We start from the raw sequence: 25,455 nt of genomic DNA on the forward strand, positions 1-25,455 counted from the left end.
GCTGTCCCCCCTCATTAGCAGAGGAGTCTGTCTCTTTCAACTCTGATCAGGTTTTGTTGGCCCAACCAGCTCACACATGGTTTGCATGGAGGGCAGCTCTGCAACCCAAAGCTGCAAAGTGGGGGGGGGGAGCATGACAAGTAAGGGGCAACTGAACCCTCCTGGAAACATTTTGATCTGGAGTTAACACAGCCTCCCCACCCGATTGCTGCATGTAGACTGATATACCCAGCCATCAGTGATTTCAAAGCCATTAGATCAAGAAGCCCTGCAAACCTTTCTCTCACTCAAGCAATAGCTGTGGGCAATGCCATGTGCCAAGGAGTGAACAAGCACCTTGTTTAAAGAATTTCTACCTTGATCTTCAGCCAAAAAGTTTCCATGTACAACAGGGGTTCCCAGTGTTTCCCTGTGCCCTGGAGTTCCAAGTTCCCCCTTCCCTTGGGCAAGAGGTAGGTACCTTTTTCTCCCTTGGAAAGTACATAGAGCTAAAGAAACTGCAAGAGCGGCACTCTTTCCCACTTCCTCTTCCAGCTCCTGTCCAGAGGGAACAAGGGAGAGAGAAGACGCCCAGCCCTCATTCAAAAATCCAAAAGCCCTGAGGTCTAAAAAGGATGGTGCCCCCTGACCTGTGGGTAACATTACATGTGTGAAGCACCCATACTCCCTCCCCTGCCCTTACAAGTGTGCTGCCAGGAAGTGGGCCGGAAGCCTTACAGAAAGGAGAGGTCTGAATTTACCCCATTCCCTTTGCTCACTTAACTCATGTGCCCAAGCAGTCAGTGTATGTCACAAGTCATTCTGTATTTCAGTTAGTAGCAACAGAACATGGGCCCAGGAGCTGAAGCACAGGGCAGCCAATGCTCTGGCCCTGCCTTATAAATCAACAGTATAGCCACAGCTCACCCATGCCTGGATACTTTCTCCACTTCGACAGATATGTATTTTGCTGAGGGAACAGCTAGGGAGGTCTCTAACATACAATAATAGAGAGCCAGAGGTGGTGTGGTGGTTAGACCTTCAGACTAGGGACCTGTGGGGCTAAGGCTCAAATCCCCACTTGGCCATGAAGATTTCATTGAGTGACCTTGGGCCAGTCTCTATCCCACCCTACCAGGTTGGGGTGGGGATTAAATAAGAGGGGGAGAACCATGTGTGACACCTTGAGCTCCTTAGAGCTCAAGGTGTATATCCCAAAAAGTGGGATATACAGCTTGTATATTCCAAAAGGTGGGATATACAAACAAACAAAGTGCTTTAAACAAAACAAAAGATGACATTTGCTACCCACGTCCAACTGCCTCAAAAAGAATGTCAGACGTTCCCTTTAAGCACAAAGTTAAACTCTCAAACCTTCATCAAGTTATGCAAATGTGTAAGCATGCCTTTTGTTTGTGTAATTAAAAGTTGCGGCAGGCTGCCTCTGTGTGTCTGGAGCAGATTGAAGATGGGAGAGGGCGTAACAAGAAACCCGCATGAAGGGAGGGGGGGAAGTCATAGCTCGGCAGAGCAAGATGTAAGAGGAAAATATAAGATGTTTTGTATAAAAGATTGTTTTTTTATTTTAATTTGTTAAATTGGAAAATTGAATAAATTTATTTGAAGATGGGAGAGGGCGTGTAATAACAAAATGTCGCTTCAGCCCCCGCTGCAGTATGGTGGCGTGAGCCGCCTTTTCGGTTTGCTGGCGGATATCCAGGAGCTGAGGAAAGGCAGGAGAGAGATGCCTCAATGCCTTGCCCACCCACTATGGACACACGACACGCATCGCCTTCTGGAAAGTACACTCTCTGTATTTGTTTCAGAACATCTGTGATACAGGGTTTCATCCAGTATAAATAAAGTAGAAAATCTTACAATTCATTTTCGTCATTATTTTAACAAAAATACCAAAAAACTTATTAAACCTGAAATTAAAAGCGGGGAGACTCTAGTAATCACACGGGATTCCAAATCACTGGTAGAAAGGGGAGATCAAAAACACTCATTCAGCGTTATTAACCTTCTTTCTGCCCCAGGTGGCAACGTGCTGCCGCTGCTGCAGAGCAGGTGCCCCAGAGGGCGGTGGGGTGGGGGGCAAGCCATTGGTGGCCCCAAGCAGACAGAGCCCCACTCAAGTCCACTGCAAGGCCTCTCTCTTTGCTGGGCCTCAGTACCGTACAAAGGGGTTGCTGTTCTGCTGGGTCTGCGTATCTGTTTGGACCAAAACACAAGAGTTAGAATCTACAGATGAGCTTGCAGGTTAAGAGAGATGGGTAGGCAAGAACTGGAGAAACAGGAATTTTGGCCCTGGTGCTGTGCTCCACATTGCTTGGCTTTTTTTGGAGCAGAAGCGTGGCTGGACTTGAGGGAAGTGGGAGCCACCTAAGCATGTCTCAGCATCAGGGAAACTCCTGAAAGAAGCATTCCAAACACCACTGCTGGGCCACATCTGCTGGGCATCTCTGGCAAAACCAAACAGGTGAGGCTTTTAAGGAACTGCCAGTTCCTCTGAGGCATGAGCGATCACTTTGCTCCACATCTTCCTCCTCCCAGGGGTGTGTGTGTGTATGTGTGTCATGCACCCTCACCCACAGCTCTCAATGCTCCAGTCAAGCTGAGGCAGCAGCACTCACCTCCCTCCCTGCAATGCTCAACTCTTCCCCGGCACATGGGCATGCATGAAAGAGTGAAACTGTTCCACAGCCCACAATACGGAGTCCTCGAGAATGGAATCTTGGGCTGCCCTCTTCTCTGCCACCCCACCCCACACGTCGCCCTGCAGAAACCTCTTTTTGCAAAAGCCATATGTATTCAGTAGGTCAGATCACAGCTGCTTAGCAAGCTTCCCTTGCTCAACCCTCACAAGCTAGGAGAAGGTCTCTCTCACACAGGGAAACAAGGGCAGCTCCCTCCTGGGAGCCTGGACTGAAACCAGCCTTGCAAAAAGCTGCAAGCTAGATGAGGGACAGGGGAGGGGGTGATGGGGAAGAAAAGCAACCCTCTACCAAGAGACTCTTTCCAAGCAGGGGCTTGACACTCTTACGTCTGGGAACTCTTAGCTCCCTGCTGTGCTCAAAGCCTATCTTGTTCTGATGTGCCAGGGGGCTATGCATGGCTGCTGCTGCTCACTTGGGGAAGAGAAGCGAGGCAGGGGTGGCTGACGAGGGACCGGGTCCTGCCTCCTATCACAGAGGGAGAAGAGGGGCCTTGCTGAAGGGTGTTTGTGTAAGAGATCACATTTCCTATGATCTTTGAAGAGGGGGCTTTCACTGTCTCCTGCACTTTCTTCTCTATAGAGCATCTTGAGCGCCACTTAGCAACTCCTGCAGTTGAACAGGAGGACCCTGCTGTACTCCTATGCCTCAGTCGCCTTGCCCGCATTCTCCACTAGCGTGGAGTAGGGGGCTGTGCTCAGGGGACTGGGGGAGAAGGGACCCGGGCCTTACTGGAAAGCTGTTGCTGGAGCTGCCGAACCAAAGCTGCCGTCTGCTGCTGCTGCTGAGTCTGCTGGAGGCCTTGCCGCTGGAACTTCACAGAAAGGAGACAGGGAGGGAGAGAGAGTGAGAGAATGAACAGATGTTAGAGGCTGGGTGGGAAAGAGGGAGAGGCAGCTGCCCTGGGGAGCTGAAGGGGCAGGGCATACATACCAGAGGCTGCTGAGGTGGGATCCCCAGACCGGGAGGCTGCCCTTGGGCTTGGGCCTGGGGGACGGTGGGGACCTGGGGCTGCTGCTGGGACTGCTGAGGTGGGGGTTGTGGTTGCTGCTGCTGCTGCTGCTGTGGCTGCTGCTGCTGCTTCAGGGAAGGAGGAAGAAAGGGAAAGAAGTACAGCTGTAACAAGGCTGGAAACATCATATGGCTGTGTTCCTTCTTCCACAGGCGCAGTGCTGCCTTTGAATAATAGCTGCTGGAAGTGGAGAGGCTGGATGCTGCACCCAGGTCCTCCTTTTGGGTCTTCCCATGGTAATCTGTTTGGTCCCTGTCAGAACAGGATGCTGGGCTAGATGGGCCTCTGTCCTAATCCAGAAGAGCTTTTTTTCCCCCGTGGTCCAATGTTTTGCACAGCAAGGCAGGAGATGTGTTTCGATCTCATAATCTTTCCCACAGGGAAAACCTGTGGCCTTCCAGCCACAAACAGCAAGGCCAGTAGCCCTAAATGAGGGGAACTTTTGTTCTCATACCATCTGTGAAGGCTACAGATTCTCCACCCCTGTTCTAATGCATGGACACAGAATGTTCTCAGTTAGGCTGGGAGCAGTGAAGGGGACAGTACAGGTGTGTGCAACGATGCTTTGCCAAAAGTCATCCATCCTTCCACTAGTGGCGATGTCCGCTAGCATAGGTGTCTTTAAAGAAAAATTTTAAAAACCCACACGGATGTTTGGCTCATCCACGGTTGCTTGCCACAGAAGCTTAATGGAGTCTCCAGATGCAAAAGCATTGTACCAGAGGTGCAGGACAAACAGCAGAGGATGGCCCTTCCACTGCCATCTGGCTGGTCTCAGGTTTTACTCAAGACCTATTGCTTCCCCACCCACCACCCCACCCTCTCACCTCGTCCTCTGCAGCACAACCCTTGGGGAGGTCTGAGCAAGATGTCTGGGAGGAAGGAAGGTAAGGCAAGTTGAGCTGCCCATGCATCATATATTTAATGCACATTTAAAGCATATGCACACCAAGAATCCTTGGAACTGTAGTTTGCCCTTCACAGAGATACAATGCCCAGCACTCTTAACGAACGACAGCTCCCATGATTTTTCTTTTGGGGTGTGTGTGTGCTTTAAATGTATGGTGTGTACCCAACCATTGAGGGGTTAATGGGGCAACCACATCCAGACCATATTGTGCAAAACAGCAGCTTGTGTTGTGAAAAAAGCCACCTCAAGGTTTCCACTCAGCTTGTGCAGAAAACTTTCTTCTGACACCAACCAGGCCTTGTTACCTCACAAGGTCTTGAAGATAAGACAAGAATGAGGACAGTGGGGAACTTTTTTTAAAAAAAATGTGAAGAAAGGAAGGACCACAAAGAAAGCAGTTCAGATCACATGACACACTGAGGGATGATCCCCGCTTTGGCAGTTTCTTTGTGAGCACATTCCTAACCAGTCTTTACTCTTCCTTCAGGAATACAAAAATAAAATAAGATGAAATATCAAACGCATTCAAAATAAAATGAAATCAAGATGTAATTTCTCAAGTAACAAGAGAGAGAAAAGCAAGGGAAAAGATCCTGGGTGGGTGTTTCTTTATACGGCAACAGAGCAGTCCAGTCAAGATTTACATTCAGAATCATTCCTATAGTGAACAGAAATCAAGTTTTTGACAGATGAACATTATTATGTATAATTTTGGTGGAAAATGCCATTTGTTTTCAATAAGGGACCCAGCTCCCCAGGATTTCAGGAGGGTGTGTGTCTCTCCATCTGGGGAATGAACTTGGGGCCCTCCACATGCAAAACAGATCATTGTTTAAAATTCCCATTGTTCTAGGCGCATTTTGCAGCAGGGAATTTCATTAGGGTGAGCTGTTTCTGAGCTCTGGGCGCACTATTGCACCAAGTGCTTTTTTTCTTTAAAAAAATGTTTAGGGGTACTCTCATTCCATCTGAGACTCAGGAAACATCGTGACAGGAAATGAGGCCGCCATCGGGGGTAGCAACGGAACTGACAATTCACCTGCTACAGAAAATAACTAAAAAAATTAAAAACTTTAGTTTCTTCTCTTGTTAGATTCACAAAATGCATAGCCCTGTGTCCCCCCAGAAAAAAGCACTGACTGCACCTATGATTTCAGATTAAAACTGCAGAGTGGAAGGAAAGGAGCATCTTTTTCTGCTTTCCCACTTCCGGCTACTCTCTGAAGACTGGAGAAGAGACCCTCTTAAGAATATTAGGGGGGTGGGCAGGGGAAGGACTAGACCATGTCAAAAATGAACATATTTTAGCTGCAGTTCATTAATTTTCAGCTTTGTAGTTTTGTTATAAAAAAGTGTGCCTAGATATTCCATTCAGACATCCGAAGGCAGCCCTGTTTAGGGAAGTTTTTAATGTTTGAAGTTTTATTCTCTTTTTAATGTTCTGTTGAAAGTTGCCCAGAGTGGCAATTGTTGTTGTTGTGCCCATAACTTAGGTTTAAGGTGCCATTTAGCTCCTAGCTTTCATATCTCAGTTTCTAACACTGAAATAGATGCTTCACCGTTGAGCATACTATACTAATTTATAGTAAATAAACCAACAAAATTAAAATGACATGCCCAATGGCTGGTGGGGCACCTGAAAGGAAGAACTGAGCAGAAAAAAGGAAAGGGAGCCGAGTTGGGCAAGAGGAACATGCAACGCAGGTCAGTGGCTGCTCTGTCCTAATGCTTACCCTCAGCATCTGCTGCTGCTGCTGCCGCAGGTACTGCTGCTGCTGGTCTGGCAGGAGCTGGCTGGGTCGGATCCCTGATGGGACACCCTGAGCACTCATGTGGTTTAACCCGCCTATCATGGCAGCTTGCTGTATTGACTGATGAGGAAACCTGTAACCAGAAAAGGGGAAGGAGAATGTGGCAGTGTGCCTTGTAGCAACCAAAAGGAAAGGATGACCCAGTTGGTTTGGAAAGAACCCCTTGGTGGGTAGCGGTGCTAGAAGTTCTGCTTCAGGATTTCTCCGTGTTGTTCTATGGCAACAGAAATCTCTCCCGGAGGGCAGGCCAGATCCTCACTTCCTCCTCCTCCTTCTCCTGCTGGGCCTGGTGTGGGGAACCTCTGGCTCTCTGACATTGCTCATTGACTGCTCCCACCACCTCTGGCCACTTGGCCATGCTTGCTTTTGGGAGTTGCAGCTGCAGAACATCTGGAGAGCCAAAGGTTCTCCACATCTGCCCCAGCCCATTTTGGCAGGTAGGTGAAGCCTGACATCATTTTATTTGTAACCACCTTTACATGGTTGAAACTAGGGCTGGGCAATATCTGGTTTTCTCCCCTCCCCCAATTTTTATTAATTTTCACATAAAGCATATTAGAAAGTCAAACATTTAATCTCATTACATTTGTTGTAATTACAATTTGTCTTTTACATTTGTCCATATCATAGTCTCCTAATCTTGAATCTCGAATTAGAAATTCAGCTTAACAATAAAGACTTAAATTTAGAACTTAAAATTACAAATTCGAATTCCACACTACTTTCTTCTGCTATTTTTGAATTTGTATGTCTGGTTGCGCAGTATAACATTCCTTTTAGTTTCAGTCCATTTTCGACTTTCTTCATATCATTATTAAACCTTTATATTCTTACTTATATCTTCTTACTTAAACCCCATTTTTTTGTTTATTTTTTTGTTTGTTATACATTGTATTTGTATTTTCTATCTGTATATCCAATAAAGATTTCTAATTTGTTGTTGCAAATTCATTTCCTTCTGTGAGTAATTTCTTATTAAAGATGTTATTTTAATTCTACTATCTTGTCTATGTGTTATAAATTTTCCCCATTCTTTCATGTACACCCCACTGCCTTGCTGTCTTATTCTCGATGTTAGTTTTGCAATTTCCATGTACTCCACAATTTTCTTTCGCCAGTCTTCCACTGATGGAATTAGCTCTTGTTTCCAAACCTGAGCTAGAATTACCCTCGCTCCTGTAGTCGCATAAAGGAACCATTTCATGTCATCTTTCTCAACATCTTTTCCCACCATTCCCAACAGGAATGCCTCCGGCATCTTTTTTATTGTATATTTTAAGATATTTTGGATCTCATTCTATATATATATATCCTCCCAATATTTCTTGACTTTTTCACAGGACCACCACATGTGTATAAAGATCCCTTCCTTAGACTTGCATATCCAGCATTTCGTATCTCCCGACTTGTACATTTTATGTAACTTAGTTGGTGTAAGGTACCACTTGTATATCATTTTATATATATTTTCTTTTAAGATTGTACATGCCATAAATTTAATTCCTACATTCCAAAGTTTAAACCACTCTGCATATTCAATGTTGTGGCCAATGTCCATCGCCCATTTGATCATAACGCTCTTAGTTTCCTCATCTTTAGTGTTCCATTCCAGTAGGAAATTGTAAATTTTTGATATGTTTTTCACCTCACTTGATAATACTCTTTTTTCTAATATTGTCTTAGAGTGCTCAAATCCTTTTGATTTCCTATCCTTTATGAACACACTATATATTTGTTGATCTTTAATGTCTTCATATGGTTTCATCTTTAACTCATTATCTTGCTCTGTCAGGATATCGCTATACGTTAACCATTTTGTTTTCATATTTATTTTTTTCATCGACAAAGCCTCCTGGGGTGATAACCACCCTGGCGTTTTCCTCTCAAACCATTCTTTATATTTGGACTATACTTCGAATAGCGTTTTTTTAACACAGCGATTTAAAAAGTCTTTGTGTACCCTCACCTTATCGTACCAGAGGTACGCATGCCAGCCGTACCGATTTTGGAATCCTTCTAAGTCCAGCACCTCTACATTATCTAGTTTGAGCCATTCCTTTAACCATACTATACATGCTGATTCATAATATAGTTTAAGGTCCGGTAATGAGAAGCCTCCCCTTTCTTTTTTGTCAGTTAGTATTTTATATTTTACCCTAGGCTTCTTACCTTGCCAAATGAATCTCGTGATTACCTCCTGCCAATCCTTAAAGTGATTGTTTCCTGTAATAATTGGTACTGTTTGAAATAAGAATAGCATTTTGGGAAGTACCATCATTTTAATTGCTGCCATTCTTCCCAGCCAAGACAACTTCAGTTTACTCCATACTTCTAGGTTTAGTTTCACCTCTTTCCAAGTTGTTAGATAGTTGTCCTTAAATAAATTTACATTTTTTTGGGATAACCAAATGCCTTTTCGGCATCGATAAAAATTAAAGCCGCTTGTTTGTTTATTTTAGTTTCTAAATACTCAATTATATTTAGAATATTTCTCAGGTTATCTCTTACCTGGTGCCCTGGTAGGAAGCCATTCTGATCCTGATGGATTTGTTGTGCCAGTATCACTTTAAATCTTTGCGCCAATATATTTGTAAATAATTTATAATCATTATGAAGCAGTGATATTGGCCTGTAGTTCTTAACATTGGCTGGATCAGAACGTTGTTTGTGTATAAGAGTGATATACGCTTCTTCCCAAGTTTTAGGCAGTTGTCCCCGCATCATTATATTGTTCATTACCTCCTTGAGGAGAGATTAGTTGTTGGCTTAATTTTTTATAATACATAATAGGTAGGCCATCAGGCCCCGGGGCTTTTCCATTTCCCCCTCTTTTAATTGCATCTAAAATTTCTTCTTCTGCAATTGGTTTTTTCTAATTGTGTTGCTGACTCTTGTGGGATATTTGTTAGCTTATGTTCTTCCAGATATGTTTGATTTTATTCTTACCTTCTTTTGTTGCTTTTGTATAATTCCTTATAAAATTTGAGGAATACTTCCTTTATTTCTTCCTGTTTGTCTATTGTTTTCTCATTGTGAATAATTTTATTTATCATATTTTGGGTCTTTCTTTTTTTGAGTTGCCAAGCAAGCCATTTGCTGGTTTTATTTGCTGACTCAAAGCTCTTTTGCTTTAATAAGTTTATCTTCCACTCTACTTGTCTAATTAATCCATCGAATTGTGTCTAATAGTTTATACGATTGCTTTAATTTATCATTCTCTGGTGTTTTTGACAATTGTTTTTCGATGTCTGCAATTCTTTTAAGATGTTTTCTTTATTTCTTTCTCTTTCCCATTTGCGGATAGTTTTGTTGTATTAGGAACCCCCTATGACAGCTTTGCTTGCGTCCCAGACCATATTTATATCCATTCCTTTATTTAGATTTAATTCAAAATAGGTGCTAATTTGTTCTTTTGTTTTTTTCTAGGATTTTCTCATCATTTAATAATGTATCAACCATCCTCCATCTAAATCTTTTGGATTCTTTAGCTTTCCATTCTATTGTTGTTGCTCTATGGTCAGATATTGTCTTAGGTAATATTTCGGTCTTGATTACTTTTGTTATTAGTTCTTTTGATACCCATATATGGTCTATTCTGCACCAACTTTGTTTTAATTCTGAAAAAAATGTAAAATCATTTACTGTTGGGGTTTTCCATGTCCAGATATCTACTACTTCCAGATTATTCGTTATTAAGTCAAATGAATTTGGTAGTTTCCCTTGGTTTAAGTCAGGGGTCCCCAAACTACAGCCCCCGGGCCGGATGCGGCCCAATTGGCCTCCCAATCCGGCCCGCGACACCCCCCCGCCGCCTGCTCTTACGACGCGCGACGCGGCGGCGATCTTCAAAATCGGCAAAAAATCACCGAAAATCCTTTGTGCGCATGCGTATGGGCCTCTCCCGACCCAGAAGAGGTCATTTCCGATGCACTTCCGGGTCGGGGGAGGCCCATACGCATGCGCACAAGCAATTTCCGGAGATTTTTTTCCGCCCGTGTGCGTGTGCGCATGCGCACGGGCGCGCACTCCCCTGCCCTCCGGCCCGAAGCCCGGTAAGTCTGGGGACCCCTGGTTTAAGTTCTTCCTTTTTTTGTTGATTTATCCATTTCTAATGATGTTACATCATTAACATCTCCCACCATGATGATCTTATAATCCAAATATTCATTCAATATTTCTCCTAATTTTTTATAGAAATCTGCTTTTAATTCATTTGGGGCATAAATCCCTACTACCATCAATTTTTCACCTTCAATTCCTATCTGGACTCCTATGAATCTGCCTTCTTTGTCTTTAAACATTTGTTTTGCCTCATATTTAGTTTTTACATATATTACCACCCCCCTTTTTTTGAATGCCTGAGGATATGAATTCATTTCCTAACTTCCTATTTTTTAAAGCCCTATGCGACTTGGGACCCTCGTACCTACGGGACCACCTCTCCTGGTATGCCCCGCGGAGGACCTTAAGGTCCACAAATAATAATATTCTGGAGATCCCGAGTCATAAGATGGCTAGATTGGCCTCTACTAGAGCCAGGGCCTTTTCAGTACTGGCCCCAACCTGGTGGAACGCTCTTTCCCAGGAGACCAGGGCCCTGCGGGATTTGTCATCTTTCCGCAGGGCCTGCAAGACAGAGCTGTTCCGCCTGGCCTTTGGGTTGGACTCAGCCTGACCCCTGTGTTTTTCTCCCTCATGGCTTGGATTTATGGCCTACTTGAAATGAGGCTGCATTTTAAATTTTAATACTGTATTTTAATCTGTATTTTAATTAATTGTTTTTATGTTTTATTGTGGTTCTGTTGGTGTCAGCCGCCCTGAGCCCAGTTTTTGACTGGGGAGGGCGGGGTATAAATAAAAATTTATTATTATTATTATTATTATTATTATTATTATTATTATTAAAAACTCTGTTATGTCTTTTTACTATGTGTGTCTCTTGTAGACATATAATGTCTGCCTTTTGCTTTTCTAATATGTGGTTTATCCTATTTCTTTTATTTTTATCACTCATACCATTAACGTTCCAAGAGATCGGTTTAACACTCATTTTGTTTGTTTGATTAAATATCTTTATTAACAGCCTTTAAATTAATTATCATCTACTTTTAAATCCTGATCTTGTTCTTGTTCTGCACCATCTAAGTCTTCTTCCACTCCTTCTATCTTTCCTAGTTCCTTGTATTTTGCACCAAATCTCCTCATTTGCTGTACTGAGTCAATTTTGAATTTTTTGTCAGTATTATCAATTCACAATTCCATAGATTTATAATTGAAACGCTTATCTTGGTAAACTCAGTAGCGGTCCTTACTTTTTAGTTTTTTGTAGCTCCTTGGTTGTCTCTGTCCTGTCATTTTGGTAGTGTTTTAGTACTGTTAATTCCTGCACGCTGGCAGTTACAATGTCTCTCAGCTTCCTACGGTCTTGTCGTTTTTAATAATGTTACTTCCCTGCTGGCAGATACAATGTCTCACAGCCTCAGGCAGACTCCGTGAGTGGTACCTCAGTTTATGAACACAATTGGTTCCGGAAGTCTGTTCATAAACTGAAGCGTTCATAAACTGAAGCAAACTTTGCAATTGAAAAGTAATGGAAAGTGGATTAATCCGTTCCAGATGGGTCCGCGGTGTTCGTAAACCAAAAATTCGTAAACCGAGGTGTTCATAAACCGAGGTTCCACTGTACTTTTAAATCAATAGTGGGCTTCCAACTGCTCGCTAATCTTATTCACAGTTCGTAATCACTTAGTAACTAGGCGTTTTCCTCACCTTGTGTTTGTTACTCAGCAGTTTAAGTCAGCTCCATCTCTCACATCTTCAATGTTCCGTGCCATTTTATCTAGCAGAGTCCAGTAGGTTCCCTTTTCCTCATGTCTTTCATTCCTTCCGGATCTTTTCTTTCTTTCTTTCTTTCTTTCTAACTCTTAATAATAGTCAATTCCAGAAGGGTTCTTAGTTTAGGGATACTTTCCTGCTTTTCTGAGGAGCTAGTGGCTTCGCTTTGCCGGCTGGTTAAACCCTGGCGCCCCTGACTTCTACCCTGCTACCTCCAGACTCGTCAAGCGAGTCTGGTTTCCGAGCCGGAGAGTCGTTTTGGGGCGCTATCGAGTCTTGGTCCCCAAGAATTTGATTTTTGGGTTTCAAGACTGTGTAGCCCAAGCAGAACCTCTTTTTTGCCTTTGCAAAGCTCAGGACTTCTCACCAGAGAACACCCCGCACTCCTTCTCGGTCCGCAGGAGAAACCGGAAGCGTGGTTTTTCAACATTGTGATATATCACCAGCTAAGCATTGTGATATACTGATGGATGGAGTTATGTAGAGGCATTGGCTGGCTTCACGGTTTTTCTTGCATCGTGATTTTTGCACAGCCCGCGCGCGCACACACACACACACACACACACACACACACACAATGATTTGCAATATAATGCCAGGTGAAAAATTATGAAACTAATATCATGATATGGACTTCAAACTGGTTTTGGAGGATATATCGATATATTGCCCAGCCCTGTTGAAATCAAGCTCAAGGCAGCTCACAACATGGAAAAGAGTTACATAATTATGAATGTAACAAAAATAGTCAGAAACAATAAATAAAACGCATCAAAAATGTGCTGTGACACCAGGTGGCAGCTTCAAAGGAGCTTGCTTTCAGCAAGGATCAGCTGATCTCAGCAGGGCTCACTGTTGGCAAGCCCTGCTTGGAAAGGAATAGCCAGGAGCTCACGTTAACCTCCCCACTGTTCAGCTGTTCTTCCTAAGTGTCCTTACCTACCATTGCATATGGCATCAGGTATGGCCGGGGGAAGAAACAGCCTTGTTTGCCAAGCTGGGGCCCAATGCCAGCTCTAATTAGACCAACAAGTTGGGGTTTCCCCACCCATATTTCATTGCCTTTGGTGAATGGTTCAAAATTCAGCCAAGCAGTCCCTCACCCACCACCCCTGCTTGCAGACCTGATGTCTGGTCCCAGGAAGTACCTCTGAGCTGTATTCAGAGCATGTCCGTAGCCAGGTGCCTGCTGGTGGACATAGCCGCTGGGTCTCTGCATCGGCCTGACGGTATCGACAAAGGCAGGGTTGGAGCCAGGGTGCGTGTTTTGATATGTCTGGCTGGAGTAGGTGGGGGGGACCATGGCGCTTGACTGAGAGGGGTGAGGCTGGAGGCCAACGTGGGAGACGTAGGGGGTATAGCCCTGCAAGGAACAAAGTTGTGCGCTTTGTTAAAATCAAAGGGGCTGGGCTCCTTCACGAACACCTGGGCTCCTTTGTAAGGAAGGACAGGACTTAAACTGAAGAAATAAACAAGCTGGCTGACAGAAACAGGAGACAAGAAAGAGTTGCTTGCCAGCTATTATGATATAAAGTCCTCAACCCCCTTTAGAATCAGTTTACTTGAAAGGTCACCTTCCCTCACAAATGCCCACTCAACTGTTTTGATCAGCAGAATGTCAACTCTAAAAGTGCCACATAATGTTCGTTCTGCACTTATAAAGAAACTAGTCTTTTAGTGTGGGAGCTCTTACACTCTGGAACTCCCTGCCCATTGACACCATGCAGGCCCCTTCGCTGTGTTTGTTTCTGTGCCTGCTAGAAATTTGTTGCTTAGGTGAACTTACCTAGCCCTGTAAAGCTGACCTGTATTTTAAACTGCAGCTTTAGCTTGCAATGTAAACTTATCTCAATGCACACTTTATACCCCCCCTTTGCAAACCACTTGGACATTTTGTTTACAGTTTAAGTGGTACACAAATTTTGTTGAATAACAACAGAGTGATATCTAAAAAGGTGTGATGTTGTGTTTGAAATCTGCTGGATGAGGAGCTGTGGGATTTGCCCACTATGTCAGCAGAGCACTAGAGATGCTGACCTCCCGACAGATATGCTGGCAGAGCATACCATCAGGAGGACTGTTCTGCCATCAAAGACATGAGGGCAAAATATGGGTGGGATGTGAGAGGCACAGAGGTGGGCATGGTGAACTTACTATTTCCATTTCCTTTCTCCTTGCCTCCCCCAACCTGATCCCTCCTTTGTCTCTGTTTCTTTTCCGTGGTTCTGAAGTAATCCCATTCCTACTCCCCCTTTGATACAGATGCTCAAAGTGCATCAAGCAAAAGGTTCTGGGCGAGAGTACCAGGTGGGAACTGTGGTGCAGACCCCACGCACAGGCCCTGCACCTGCCTAGCCCCATCTTACCTGTGACGGCTGCACAGCTCCATAGGCCGGGGTGGGAGCCATCTGGCGTACGGGTGGTTGCCCCAACATCCCTTGGCTCTGCTGGAAAAGCAGCAGAAAGGTGTGGCTAGCAAAGGTGGCCCCAGGGAACCTCCCGTGAGGCAGGGAAAGAAAACCCCCAAGCCTGCTTTGGGTGGAGGCTGTGGGGTGCGGCAGGGTGCCAGAATTTGGGGGAAAGCGGGTCTAAGACTCTGTCAAAGGCCTCTGCCAGCTGCACTCAAACAACCAGGCTTGAATCAAGTTGTGTATTTGAGATAAAGACAGCCTGAAGAAGTAGAGATGGCCACAATTTCTGCCAGCTTCGGAAATAAATTAGAATAATTCATGGAGGTTAAAGCTATTGGTGGTGAACTACTAACCATTTCAGCTGTGTACTTCCACCAGCATCAGAGGTGGTGTACCTGCAAATGGCACTCCTTCCTGGATGCAAGGACCCACCCCACACCCAACCTGGACTGTAGGATTCCTGAGGCACCAACACTTAAGCCCTGATCCTTTGGTCTAAATGGCAGAGCTAGCTGAAAGGAAGGGGAGAGTGCAAGGAGTGGAACGCAGTGTTCTTGATCCCTCTCTCCGTCACTCTAGTTCATGGGCTGGGGGGGGGGTAGGGTGGCTGAGGGCAGGATCCTTACCAGCTTGGCCTGCAGCTGCTGCCGAAGGAGCTGCCCTTGAGGACCAGGCGGCTGCTGCTGTCTGTAGATGGACGACTTGTAGGGTGGGTCAATTCCCATCATGCCCCCCATGCCTGTGGGCAAGACCCCAGTGTAGGGAGGGCGGCTTGGAACCCGCGTTCCCATTGGCATGCGCATCGGCCGGTAAGAGGTATCTAACCGTGGTCCACCTGCAGTAAGGGATAAAGATGGATAACATTATGGACATGACCACCCCCCTCCTGGACCTGGGTTCTCACAGGGCATGGAGGAATACGTGGATGAGGTTCGGGTGCCACCCACCAAGGGAGGATGCTTCCTTTTTGCCATTCGAGCCACAGCATGAAGCCTTAGCCCCCATCTCACCCCCAGATCTTGGGAGGACAAGCCACACAGCCGTCTCCTCAACTCTGCAGATGAAGAATGCAATGATGACCAAGATGATCAAGGGTATGGAAACCAAGTCTTATGAGGAATGGTTAAGTGAGTTGGGAAGTTTTAGCCTGGGAAAGAAGAGACTGAGAGGTCATCTGCAAATACCTAAACAACTGTCCCACGTGACCGAGGAAGCAAGCTTGTTTTCTTCTGCTCTGGAGGGTAAGACCTGAACCAATGGCCCTTAGATGTTTTTAAGCAGAGGGTAGATGGCTATCTAGCCAGGGATGCTTTAGTTGGGATTCCTGCACTGTAGGGGGTTGGACTAGATGACCCACGGGGTCCCTTCCAACTCTACAGTTCTAATGTGTACATCCCACAATTCCCAGAAGATGGGGCTGACTGTGGAAGAAGACTCACCTGCCCTTATAAGCTGGCAGGTGTCTCCTACCTCTTGCTGTGGCAGCATCTCTCTGTGCTGCCTATTGAAGAAAGCCCAGACAGGCCAGACTCACTGGGAGCTCTCCAAGGTGCTGATCTGGTTTACCTGAATCTGCAGGGCTCTCTTATTATTCTTGATGCAGCTGCACCTACTGAAACACTGTGGCAGGTGTAGCTTTCAGCCAAGGGCTGCATTCCCTTCTGGGCAATTTTCCAAGGACCACATGGGATTGGTGGGTGGGGTCAGAGGCAAAAGTGGATGGAGCACAGTTAGGCCCGTTCTCTCTCTCTCCCCCCTTTCCCTTTCTATCTTCCATCCTGGCAAGCAAGATCAAAGTTCAAGATGGTTCAAGCCCTCGCAGGGACTGCTGTGGGCATGATTCCTGCGTTGCAGAGGGTTGGACTAGATGACCCTTGGCATTCCTTTCAACTCTACAGTTCTTCGATTCTAAGATTCTGTGATTCAGCTCAGGCAGGCAAGAACACTTGTGGTGCAAAGGTGCCCCAGTGATGAATGCTGCTTGGGGAGCTGGAGGTTCCTGACCTCTGTTCTGCTGGATGTGTGAAGTACATGACAGTGACTATTCCAATGCGTTGCTAACTGCTGAGCGTCCCCTGAAGAAAAGATCATAGATCCTAGCAAAGGTTTATCTCTCACACGCAGCTTAACTAGATGCCAAAATGCACAGTCTCAGAATCTGGCACAGATTTTAATCTCATTATTCCACAAAACTTTGCTGCTAACCCTCAAAGTGTGTACTCGGAAGGCAGCAGGCAAACCACCTCCCCAGTTCTGCCCTGACCTTGTGGTTGCATTGCCTGAAAACTTTTTTAAGTTCTGTAGGATTCGGAATAATGCCTGCTTGGGAAGAGGGGCTGGAGCTCTGGGTTTGTAGGCAAGGACTTGGGTCCAATCTGCTGCTCAGCCACCATTAAACTTGCTTGTTGGCCCTTTGGGACAAGCCACTCTGTCTCGGCTTCATGTGGGTGCTAAAGTGACCCCCCCAAAAAAAGACCCCAAACCAACAGCAATAGGAGTACTGAAAATGCTAGTGAAATAATAAGCAGCAATTAAAAGGGTTGTGAATAGCGCAGCAGGAGTGAAAAAACCAGACCAGCACCCTGGGGACTGGAAGCCACAATATATACATTTATATGTGTGTGTCAGTGTATGCGTGCCTGTCTGCACTTTACACATTGTGGGTGGTATTCAACAATGTTCTACTTTGAAACAGACCTATTGAAATTAATGAACCAAAGTTAGACTTCAGTGTGTCTACCCTGGGTTGGAGTAGCATTAAATGCCACACTAGGTCAAAGAGCATGCACATTTCTGCAAGGCTACATCACCCAAACTGAGTGTGAACCTATCAAGTATTCCCAAATGCACCAGTGTTTGGAACACAAAAGTCACAACTGCAGCATGTACAATATGGGTCCAGACTTAAAACCCAAAAGTACTATGAATCCTGGGCTCTCCATCGGGCTCTATGCTACCAAAGAACAGGTGCAGAATACCTCCCCTTCCAAGGCAGGATCTGGAATGGGCTGGAGCCCCCCACCCCACCCACAAGTCTTGGCTCACCTGCTGGCAGAGGCTGGTTCTGGGCATAAAGGCCCATTGGAGACTGCCCGTAGGCCAGCCGTGACATGGGGTTCCCCGTCTGATGGTGTAGGAGGTCGGTGGGCATGCCACTTCCATAGGAGACTCCTCGGCCTGTGCTCATCATGTAGTCCTGCAGGGGGAAAGGCTGTGAAAAAGCAACACACACAGCAGGGCAAGCCAAGATTGGCAACAACAGAGAAAAGAGCAAGAGAGAGCGTAGCACACTGCTGGGGTATGCTTCTTTTGCCCCATTGGGTGGGTGGCGGGGGGGACTCTGAGAAACTGGGAGCTTGCTTTCCTAAGATACCACCCCATCCAATAACAGCAATGGTGGTAGCAGCAGCAGCAGCAGCAGCAATATTATTAGTAGCATTAGTAAGAATACTAATATTCTTTTTTAATAGTAGTAGCAATAGCAGTAGCAGGAGTGGTACTAATGACCCACCCTTCACCAGTAGGTCCCAGGGTAGCCTACAAAAAATTATAATTATTATTTGCAGTAGCACTACCACTAGTTATCCGCCCTTCACCAGCAAGTCCCAGGAAAGCACACACAAATTTACTACTCAGCATTAAAACCTGTTTTAAAAAAAATCACAGTTGCAGGAATAGGTTGGCTGCATATATCAGGTGCATATATACTGCATAAACTATATAACAACCTGGGTGGCCACTGTCAGAACAGGAAGCTGTTCCCTGTGGCCTGATCCAGCAGCCAGGCTCATATTCAGTTCTTAAGTGGCTGGGAACTGCTTGGCACCCCAGGAACAACGACAATGCCCTCTTACCTCATTCTTGTTGGCGGGCGGGGGCCTCTTCTTCGTCTTGGTCTTCTTTTTGGGCTCAGTGGCAGAGTTGGTAGGATTCGCACTGGTTTTCTCCACCTTGGTCGGCTCAACAGCCTTCTTCTCTGGCTCCAGGGTGACTGGTGTGGGGGGCTCCTCCTCTTCGGGAGGCAGTGGCAGGGGCTCCAGGTAGTAGCTCCGGGGCTTTGGCTTTAAGTGTGTGTGGTACAGCAACAGCCTCTGCTGCTCCTCAAAGCGGGACACCTTGCGGTCCACCCGCACCGTCCCGAACCAGCCCCAGGAGAGTGGAGCAGAGTGCTTCACGCCTTCAAACAGGTCCCACGGGGAGATTTTCTGCTTGGTGGACACCTGCAGACCCTGGGGAGGGAGGGAAAGGAAGAAAATAGAAAGCCAGCCAACAGCAGCAGGGCCTCATCCTCCTTGGTCCAGGGAGCCTGTTGTTCACAGGGCCAGAGGAGAGATGCTACCTTTTCCTTGCTCTCACAAAGCATTGGAAAGAGACTCCTTTACCTGTGCATACAATCATCAGCACAGATACCTGGGACACCCTCTTGCAGCTGCTGTTCATTTCATCATCATCATCTTCTTCTTTTAATTAAACACATTCCTTATCAGTAACAGGATCCCCAGGTGGGGTACAAAATAAAACACATTAGACCAAGCACAGTACAATAGTACCAGAGAGGAATTGGGTGGTGGTGGTGGGAAACAGCACAGAGGTTGCCCAAGAAAGACATTATAATACCTGAATATGCAAATTTGTATTGGCTAGGCACCAAAACAAAAACAGTGTGCTGTGCTTGCAAGGGGAGGGCACTCCACCAATGAAGCTGTGGGCGGGGCAACACTCACCCACCCACCCACCTTTCCCACACCACCCTACATGCTGAGAAGATGCAACCACACCAGGGCTGTTCAGGGAAGCTACTTGCCTCCTTCTTGAAAATGGAGTCAAAGCCAGCAATCTTGTTGCCTTTGGTGTCAATGAGGGAGCCCTGAGGCTCGCAGGTGATCACGTCCCGAGTCTGCTTGGGCAGGGGCAGCAGCTGCCGCACCTTCTCCAAGCTGTCAGACTGGCGGTCGCCCAGTTCCTTCTGCAGAGAAAGGAAGCCACAGAGAGGGCTGTTGAGAGGGCTGGCCTGCAGGAGCTCCTCCTGGAGCCCCTCTGCACTTCAGTAATCCCTGCTGCACGTCAAAATCATCACATCCCACTATACTATGGCTTGGGCCAAAATGCTACTTAGCTCAGTCTCTGTAAGATGGGACTTTCCAAGGTCTGCCTGCCTTTCCGAGGAAAGTGGTGGGGTGCATGGCCCTGAAGCCGAAACTAAGCTGTGCAAAAATAAGCATGCAAGCTTGCTCTGCATCACGTCATTGGGAAAATACCCTTGCTTACATCATACAAACAAAGGATGCTGAACTTTTTCTCTCCTCCTGGAGCATATGCTAGTGGTGGGCAGGGTCAGAGGTGGAACAATGAGGTAAACATAAAAGTAAAGGACCCCTGGATGGTTAAGTACAGTCAAAGGCGACTATGGGGTTATGGCGCTCATCTCGCTTTCAGGCCAAGGGAGCCGGTGTTTGTCTACAGGCAGCTTTCCAGGTCATGTGGCCAGCAGGACCAAACAGCTTCTGGCGCACCGGGACGCCACGACGGAAATCAGAGCGCAAAAAATGCTATTTGCCTTCCCACCGCAGCGGTACCTATTTATCTACTTGCACTGGTGTGCTAGGTTGGCAGGAGCTGGGACAGAGCAACAGCTCACCTGTTCACCTTCTGATCAGCAAGCCAAAGAGGCTCAGTGGTTTAGACCACAGCACCACCCAGTGAGTGCTGTTTCTACATTTGTAAACTCAGCCAGGTCCTATGAATGAATAGCCCTCTCTCTCTGCAAGAGGTGTTATCATAGGTCAAGGACGTCTTCCAGCCAGGCAAAAGCACCCTATGGGTGTGTGAAGCAGGCTAGTAGGGGGTGTGGCAGGGTAGAGCCCCAAGAGTCAGAGGGAAGGGGCGCAGAATTCCAAGGTGGGCTCCTGCTTACTCGGAGTTTCTTGACCAGGTTCATGTAGGCCCTCTTATTCTCCTCCATGCTGCCCTGTGAGATGCTGGACATATCTGCCGCAAGCGTACCGTTGATAAGCACACTCAGCATGTCCAGCACTGTGGTGAAGAGCTCGCTGCCGGGTTAGAGCAAGAGAAAGGGGAGAAGGTCACAGAAGGAAATGGAACTGCAGCCCCTGTTGTCGCAGTCCCAATCTGCATTTCTAAATGGCAGGGAACGCCACTGTGGTCACCCATGCCAAAACAACAACCACATTGGGTGCCCTCCTGACATTAAGACCCAAGGGCAAGGATGCCTCCAAGGCAAGGATGGCTCCAAGGGCCGGGAGCCTGCATTCCTTAGGTGCAGCCGTTCTTCTCAGGCCCTGCTGAAATGAAGGGATGATTTGGCACACACACCTCAGCTCCTCCACTGTCATCCAGTGGTACCAAGGATGAACTCAGCAAGGATCAGGCTGAGCCTGCTGCCTTTCCTGACATGGGGGTTTCTGTGCACAGTTGATGGAGGAAGTGTGCGTGCGCGCGCGCCAAAGCACTCACTTGTTAGACTGCATGTCAACAGTGCCACTGCTGATGATATCCAAGAGGAGCACAGCCCATTCTGTGGTCTGCTGGGTGCTGCGCTGCACCGTGTCAAACATGCCTCCCACCTGGGAATGAGAAGAAGAGGCTGCGTTGGCCCGAAGGAAGCAAACTTGGAGGATGGCACAATGAGCACAACACCTATAGGGAAGCCTGATGGAGAGGGAAGGAGAGGACAAGCACCAAGTGTCCCCACCACGCTGGCACAGTCAAGCCACATTAACTAGAACAGACCCTCCCTAGTTGGTGCAAGGCAGAGGAACAAAGGTGAGTCAGGAGGAAAAGGTTGGGTCCAATCCTCAGGCTTATGGTCCTGCTAGTTGGAGACATTCCTTGTTCTTTCTTTCTGGCAGCACCTTGGAAGCCAGAGAAACTTGTACCCCACCTCCCCTGGCACTTACCAGATTGAGCCTCAGCTTCAGCGCCTCATGCATCAGCTGCTTCGCTTTGCAGTCATCCTGGTACTGATCTTCTCGCCAGTTGGTCACAATCTAGGTGGGCAGAGAGGAGACTTGCATCTGGCAAAAGGCCAAGCATGGAGTGTCCAGCCCCCAGCCCCAGAAGCTCAGAGCAATGCCACCCTTAACATGCTTCTGTGACTCAATGCATGAAGAACAAAACAGGTGCTCAGGCCTTCACATGAGGCAAGAAAATAGCTCCAGGGATGACCGAACTACCCTCCCTCTTTTTCTCTCTCGCTCCCACAACCGCAGCCATTGAATGTGCCCTGGGGATTTTGCAGGAGGGGCTTATGGGGCAGTAAGTTCCAGGTTCAATCCCTGGCATCTCTAGGTAGAGCAGGCTATGTCCCCTGCTTGAAACCCTCAAGAGTCACTGCCAGTCAGTGTTGATTGACCAATTGTATGACTTGGTATAAGGCAGCTTCCTATGTCCCTGGAACCCCGGAGAAATGCTGCCAGTCAGTGCAGACAACACTAAGTTAGACAGACCAAAGGTGCATGTTCTCTGGAGCCCCTTAGCTTTAACACTCAAGCCACCACCTGTGCTCTTCCCAGAATCAGAGTGGGAGTTGCGGAAAGGGTCACTTTGCACTTCTGATGTGGCCACAGCAAAGATCTTACCTGCTGAACCTGGCTGTACAAGGAAGTGAGGAGGCCCTCGCGCTGCTCATCCTGGCCTTTCAGGCAGGTCAAAACCAGGGACAGAAAAGGCTGCTGGCTCAGCAGGGACATGCTGCAGGTGCACCAAGGTGCGAAGAAAGAAAGAAAGAAAGAAAGAAAGAAAGAAAGAAAGAAAGAAAGAAAGAAAAATAGAAAGAGAGAAGGGCTGAGTGATGGCTCCTAAGACAGCCTCCCCAAACCCAGCCTCCCAGACACACTTCCTTCTCCTCTGGGCCCCCTTACCTCTTCTGTTTCTGGCGGTCCCGTTCCTTGCGGGATGAGGAGCCCAAATGCTGCCCTTTCTCCAGCTCATCTCCTGCAGCCTTCAACACGTAGCCTTGCACAGAGGTTGGGAGCTTGGCAATGAGAGGGGCCACCAGCCACACACCTGATCTCTCCAAGGAGCTGGGGAAGGCAGGCAAGAAGAGTTGAGTTAAGCCTCTCCTTATTATTTCTGGTAAGCTTCCTCATTTCCTGCAAATTTCTTTTTTTCTACAAACATCCTTGGGTTTTGGGGTGTTTTTTTTTTAGGAATCCCTTCCCACCACTGCCCTGCTGCCCTGTGCCTTTTCGCAGACACTCACCTGAGGATGGGCTTGGCTTTGGTGCTTGCTGGCACAAAGCTTGTGGAGCTGCAAAGGCTGACGATGCCGTTGCTGGCTGAGTTGGTCTCAGCCGACTGCTGGAACACTTCGATGGTGGCCTTGGCAATGTTCTCCAGGAGGGAGTTCATTTCCTGCTGCAGAGAGGTGAAGCGGAGCTTTTGAGCAGCCAACTTCCCTGTTTGCTCCAAAGAGGTCCCCGTGCCAAAAAGTGTGGTGCCACTTGTTCACTCTCCAACTCCCTGCCCCCCAGGCACTCGTCCCTTCTGAATACCCTTTGCAATCACATCTGATGCTGGGGAAGAGCCATAGCTCCGTGGGAGAGCATCCACTTTGCATGCAGAAGGTTCCATGTTTGATTCTAAGCATCTTCAGACAGGACTGGGATTCCCTGCCTGAAACCCTGGAGAGTTGCTGCCAGTCAATATAGATAATTACAGCACTAGAAGGACCAAGGGTCTGGATTCAATATAAGGCAGCTTTCTGTGTTACTATGCTGCTGCACACAAACATGAGGAGAGTGGCCCTTGGATTCCCCCATCATTCCTATGCTATCCCCAAATGTGGCACTGGATGCTTACGTTGTTTGCCGTCTGCTTGATCATGAGCTGCAGCTCAAGTAACGACTGTCGCATTGTCCACTGGTCCAGGTTCTGGAACAAAAACAGACGAGCTGCCCATCACCCACCTGCTTGCTGTGGCAGTAAAACTCACTTGCATCTCTACCCCATCTCTACTTTCCCAGTGAAAGACTGGATTTTTTGGCACCCTTTGCTGCTCCAGAATGAATGAATGAATGAATGAATAAATAAATAAATTATTATTTATACCCCACCCATCTGGCTGGCTGGGTTTCCCCAGCCACTCTGGGCGGCTCCCAATCAAATATTAAAAACACAATACAGCATTAAACATTAAAAACTTATCTAAACAGGGCTGCCTTCAGATGTCTTTTAAAAGTAGGATAGTTGCTTATTTCCTTGACATCTGATGGAAGGGCGTTCCACAGGGCAGGTGCCACTAACGAGAAGGCTCTCTGCCTAGTTCTCACAGTGAGGGCCCTAGATGCAGAAGGCCCTCGGCACAGATCTTAGTGTCCGGGCTGAATGATGGGGGTGGAGACACTTCTTCAGGTATACAGGACCAAGGCCATGTAGGAGTTTAAAGGTCAACACCTACACTTTGAATTGTGCTTGGAAACGTACTGGGAGTCAATGCAGATATCTCAGGACTGGTGTTATATGGTCCCAGCAGCTACTCCCAGTCATCAGTCTAGCTGCCGCATTCTGGATTAATTGCAGTTTCTGAGTCACCTTCAAAGGTAGCTCCACGTTTATTTATTTTTTCCAGCTGTCCCATAGTGTTCTTTTACACACCCCAAAATGCATCTTCCTTAGAAACCTATGAACAGGGCCATGTTTAAAGGAAGAGGGGCTGGGAGAAATTAATTATGTGCTGATGCAGGCTGATTGTTAAGTGACCAACCTCAATTATAGAAGCTAAGCAAAAGTGAATCTATCTAATTATTTTGCACCAGTTTTCCTCCTTGCTTGTACTAGATTTTTGGGAAGAAGAAAGAAGTCTCATCTTCCAGCCACATAATATCCTCTTGCTAGCATTTCCCATGCATGCAATTAAACATTCTTGCATCCTAAAGATTTAACAAAAATTAAAGCGAGTGTCTGCTGAATTTAGCAGTGAATTGTAAAGAGCAATGCTCTCACTGGAGCTCACACTGCCACGACCTTCAATCACAACGGAGGCTTGCTCTGCAGCCCACTGGGAAGTCCATGTTTAGCAATGCCCTAAGTAAACCGTAGCTGCTTGCACCTGTAAAATGCGCTTGATCCTCTGCCGCTGGGGATTCTCGCCCTCCTCGTTGTCGAGAAGCCGGTGCGGGTAACAGATCAGTTGCATCAGCCTTTGGGCCTGGGTGCTGCTCAGGACAGGATCCTGCAGGTCATTGCTGTCTTCACACAAGGATTTCAAGCACCGCTCACCCACCCACTCCTGCAGGTGGAAGAAGGCATACAGGGGTAACAGTGCCCAACTCAGCCAGGGAGGCCTTGTCTCTGGGACCCACCATCTGAAAAGGCGGGCACCTCTTCACCACACCACTTTTGCTAGTCTGCACTGGCTGCTGCGCCATGCACACAGCACTGGCATCTGGACACACAAGCTTCTTGGAGGAGTTTGTTTCAAGGATGTGGCCATGCTTCGCCAGTCACACTTTACAGTTCTTGCAGCAACCTGCCCTGCCAAGCATGTTACCAAAGCCACATCACAAACCAACGAGCAGCCCCTGGCCAGCTGAGTCACAGCTGGACTGCTGTTGAGTGAGCCAAGGCTCCCACACTGGCCCCTTTCTCTTGCATTGTAGAGGGAGACACTCCCCAGGAGAGGTGCTTACAAAAGTCTGAAACTGCAGAACAGGGAAGGAAAAATGAGAATCTAGATCTGTGGGAGTTTGAAGTTCACAAAACAGTGGTACTTCTGGTTACGAACTTAATTCGTTCCGGAGGTCCATTGTTAAGCTGAAAC

General features: G+C 47.0%; 1 protein-coding gene across 14 annotated transcripts in view; it reads right to left on the reverse strand.

Annotated features, from left to right (window-relative positions):
- Positions 1-1,537: 1,537 nt before the first annotated feature.
- MED12 (mediator complex subunit 12) overlaps positions 1,538-25,455 on the reverse strand; it is a 50,986-nt gene continuing 27,068 nt past the window's right edge. For 4 of the 14 annotated variants that reach the window (XM_088665166.1, XM_088665165.1, XM_088665164.1 and 1 more), the window contains 18 exons: positions 24,745-24,924; positions 23,496-23,567; positions 22,897-23,051; positions 22,556-22,717; positions 22,274-22,385; positions 21,593-21,682; positions 21,150-21,259; positions 20,590-20,725; positions 19,480-19,641; positions 18,530-18,904; positions 17,721-17,871; positions 15,302-15,510; positions 14,631-14,711; positions 13,413-13,627; positions 6,352-6,502; positions 3,630-3,776; positions 3,429-3,510; positions 1,538-2,193 (listed from right to left, as the gene is read on the reverse strand). In XM_088665166.1, coding sequence (XP_088521292.1) covers positions 2,150-2,193; positions 3,429-3,510; positions 3,630-3,776; positions 6,352-6,502; positions 13,413-13,627; positions 14,631-14,711; positions 15,302-15,510; positions 17,721-17,871; positions 18,530-18,904; positions 19,480-19,641; positions 20,590-20,725; positions 21,150-21,259; positions 21,593-21,682; positions 22,274-22,385; positions 22,556-22,717; positions 22,897-23,051; positions 23,496-23,567; positions 24,745-24,924 — 2,634 coding nt within the window. In that variant the 3' untranslated portion in view covers positions 1,538-2,149. The remainder of the gene's footprint in view (positions 2,194-3,428; positions 3,511-3,629; positions 3,777-6,351; positions 6,503-13,412; positions 13,628-14,630; positions 14,712-15,301; positions 15,511-17,720; positions 17,872-18,529; positions 18,905-19,479; positions 19,642-20,589; positions 20,726-21,149; positions 21,260-21,592; positions 21,683-22,273; positions 22,386-22,555; positions 22,718-22,896; positions 23,052-23,495; positions 23,568-24,744; positions 24,925-25,455) is intronic. The other 10 variants (XM_088665157.1, XM_088665163.1, XM_088665161.1 and 7 more) reach the window with 9 other exon arrangements.

The sequence above is a fragment of the Zootoca vivipara genome, chromosome Z2, assembly GCF_965207765.1.
Source record: "Zootoca vivipara chromosome Z2, rZooViv2.hap1.1, whole genome shotgun sequence".
In the NCBI taxonomy this organism is placed as follows: domain Eukaryota; kingdom Metazoa; phylum Chordata; class Lepidosauria; order Squamata; family Lacertidae; genus Zootoca; species Zootoca vivipara.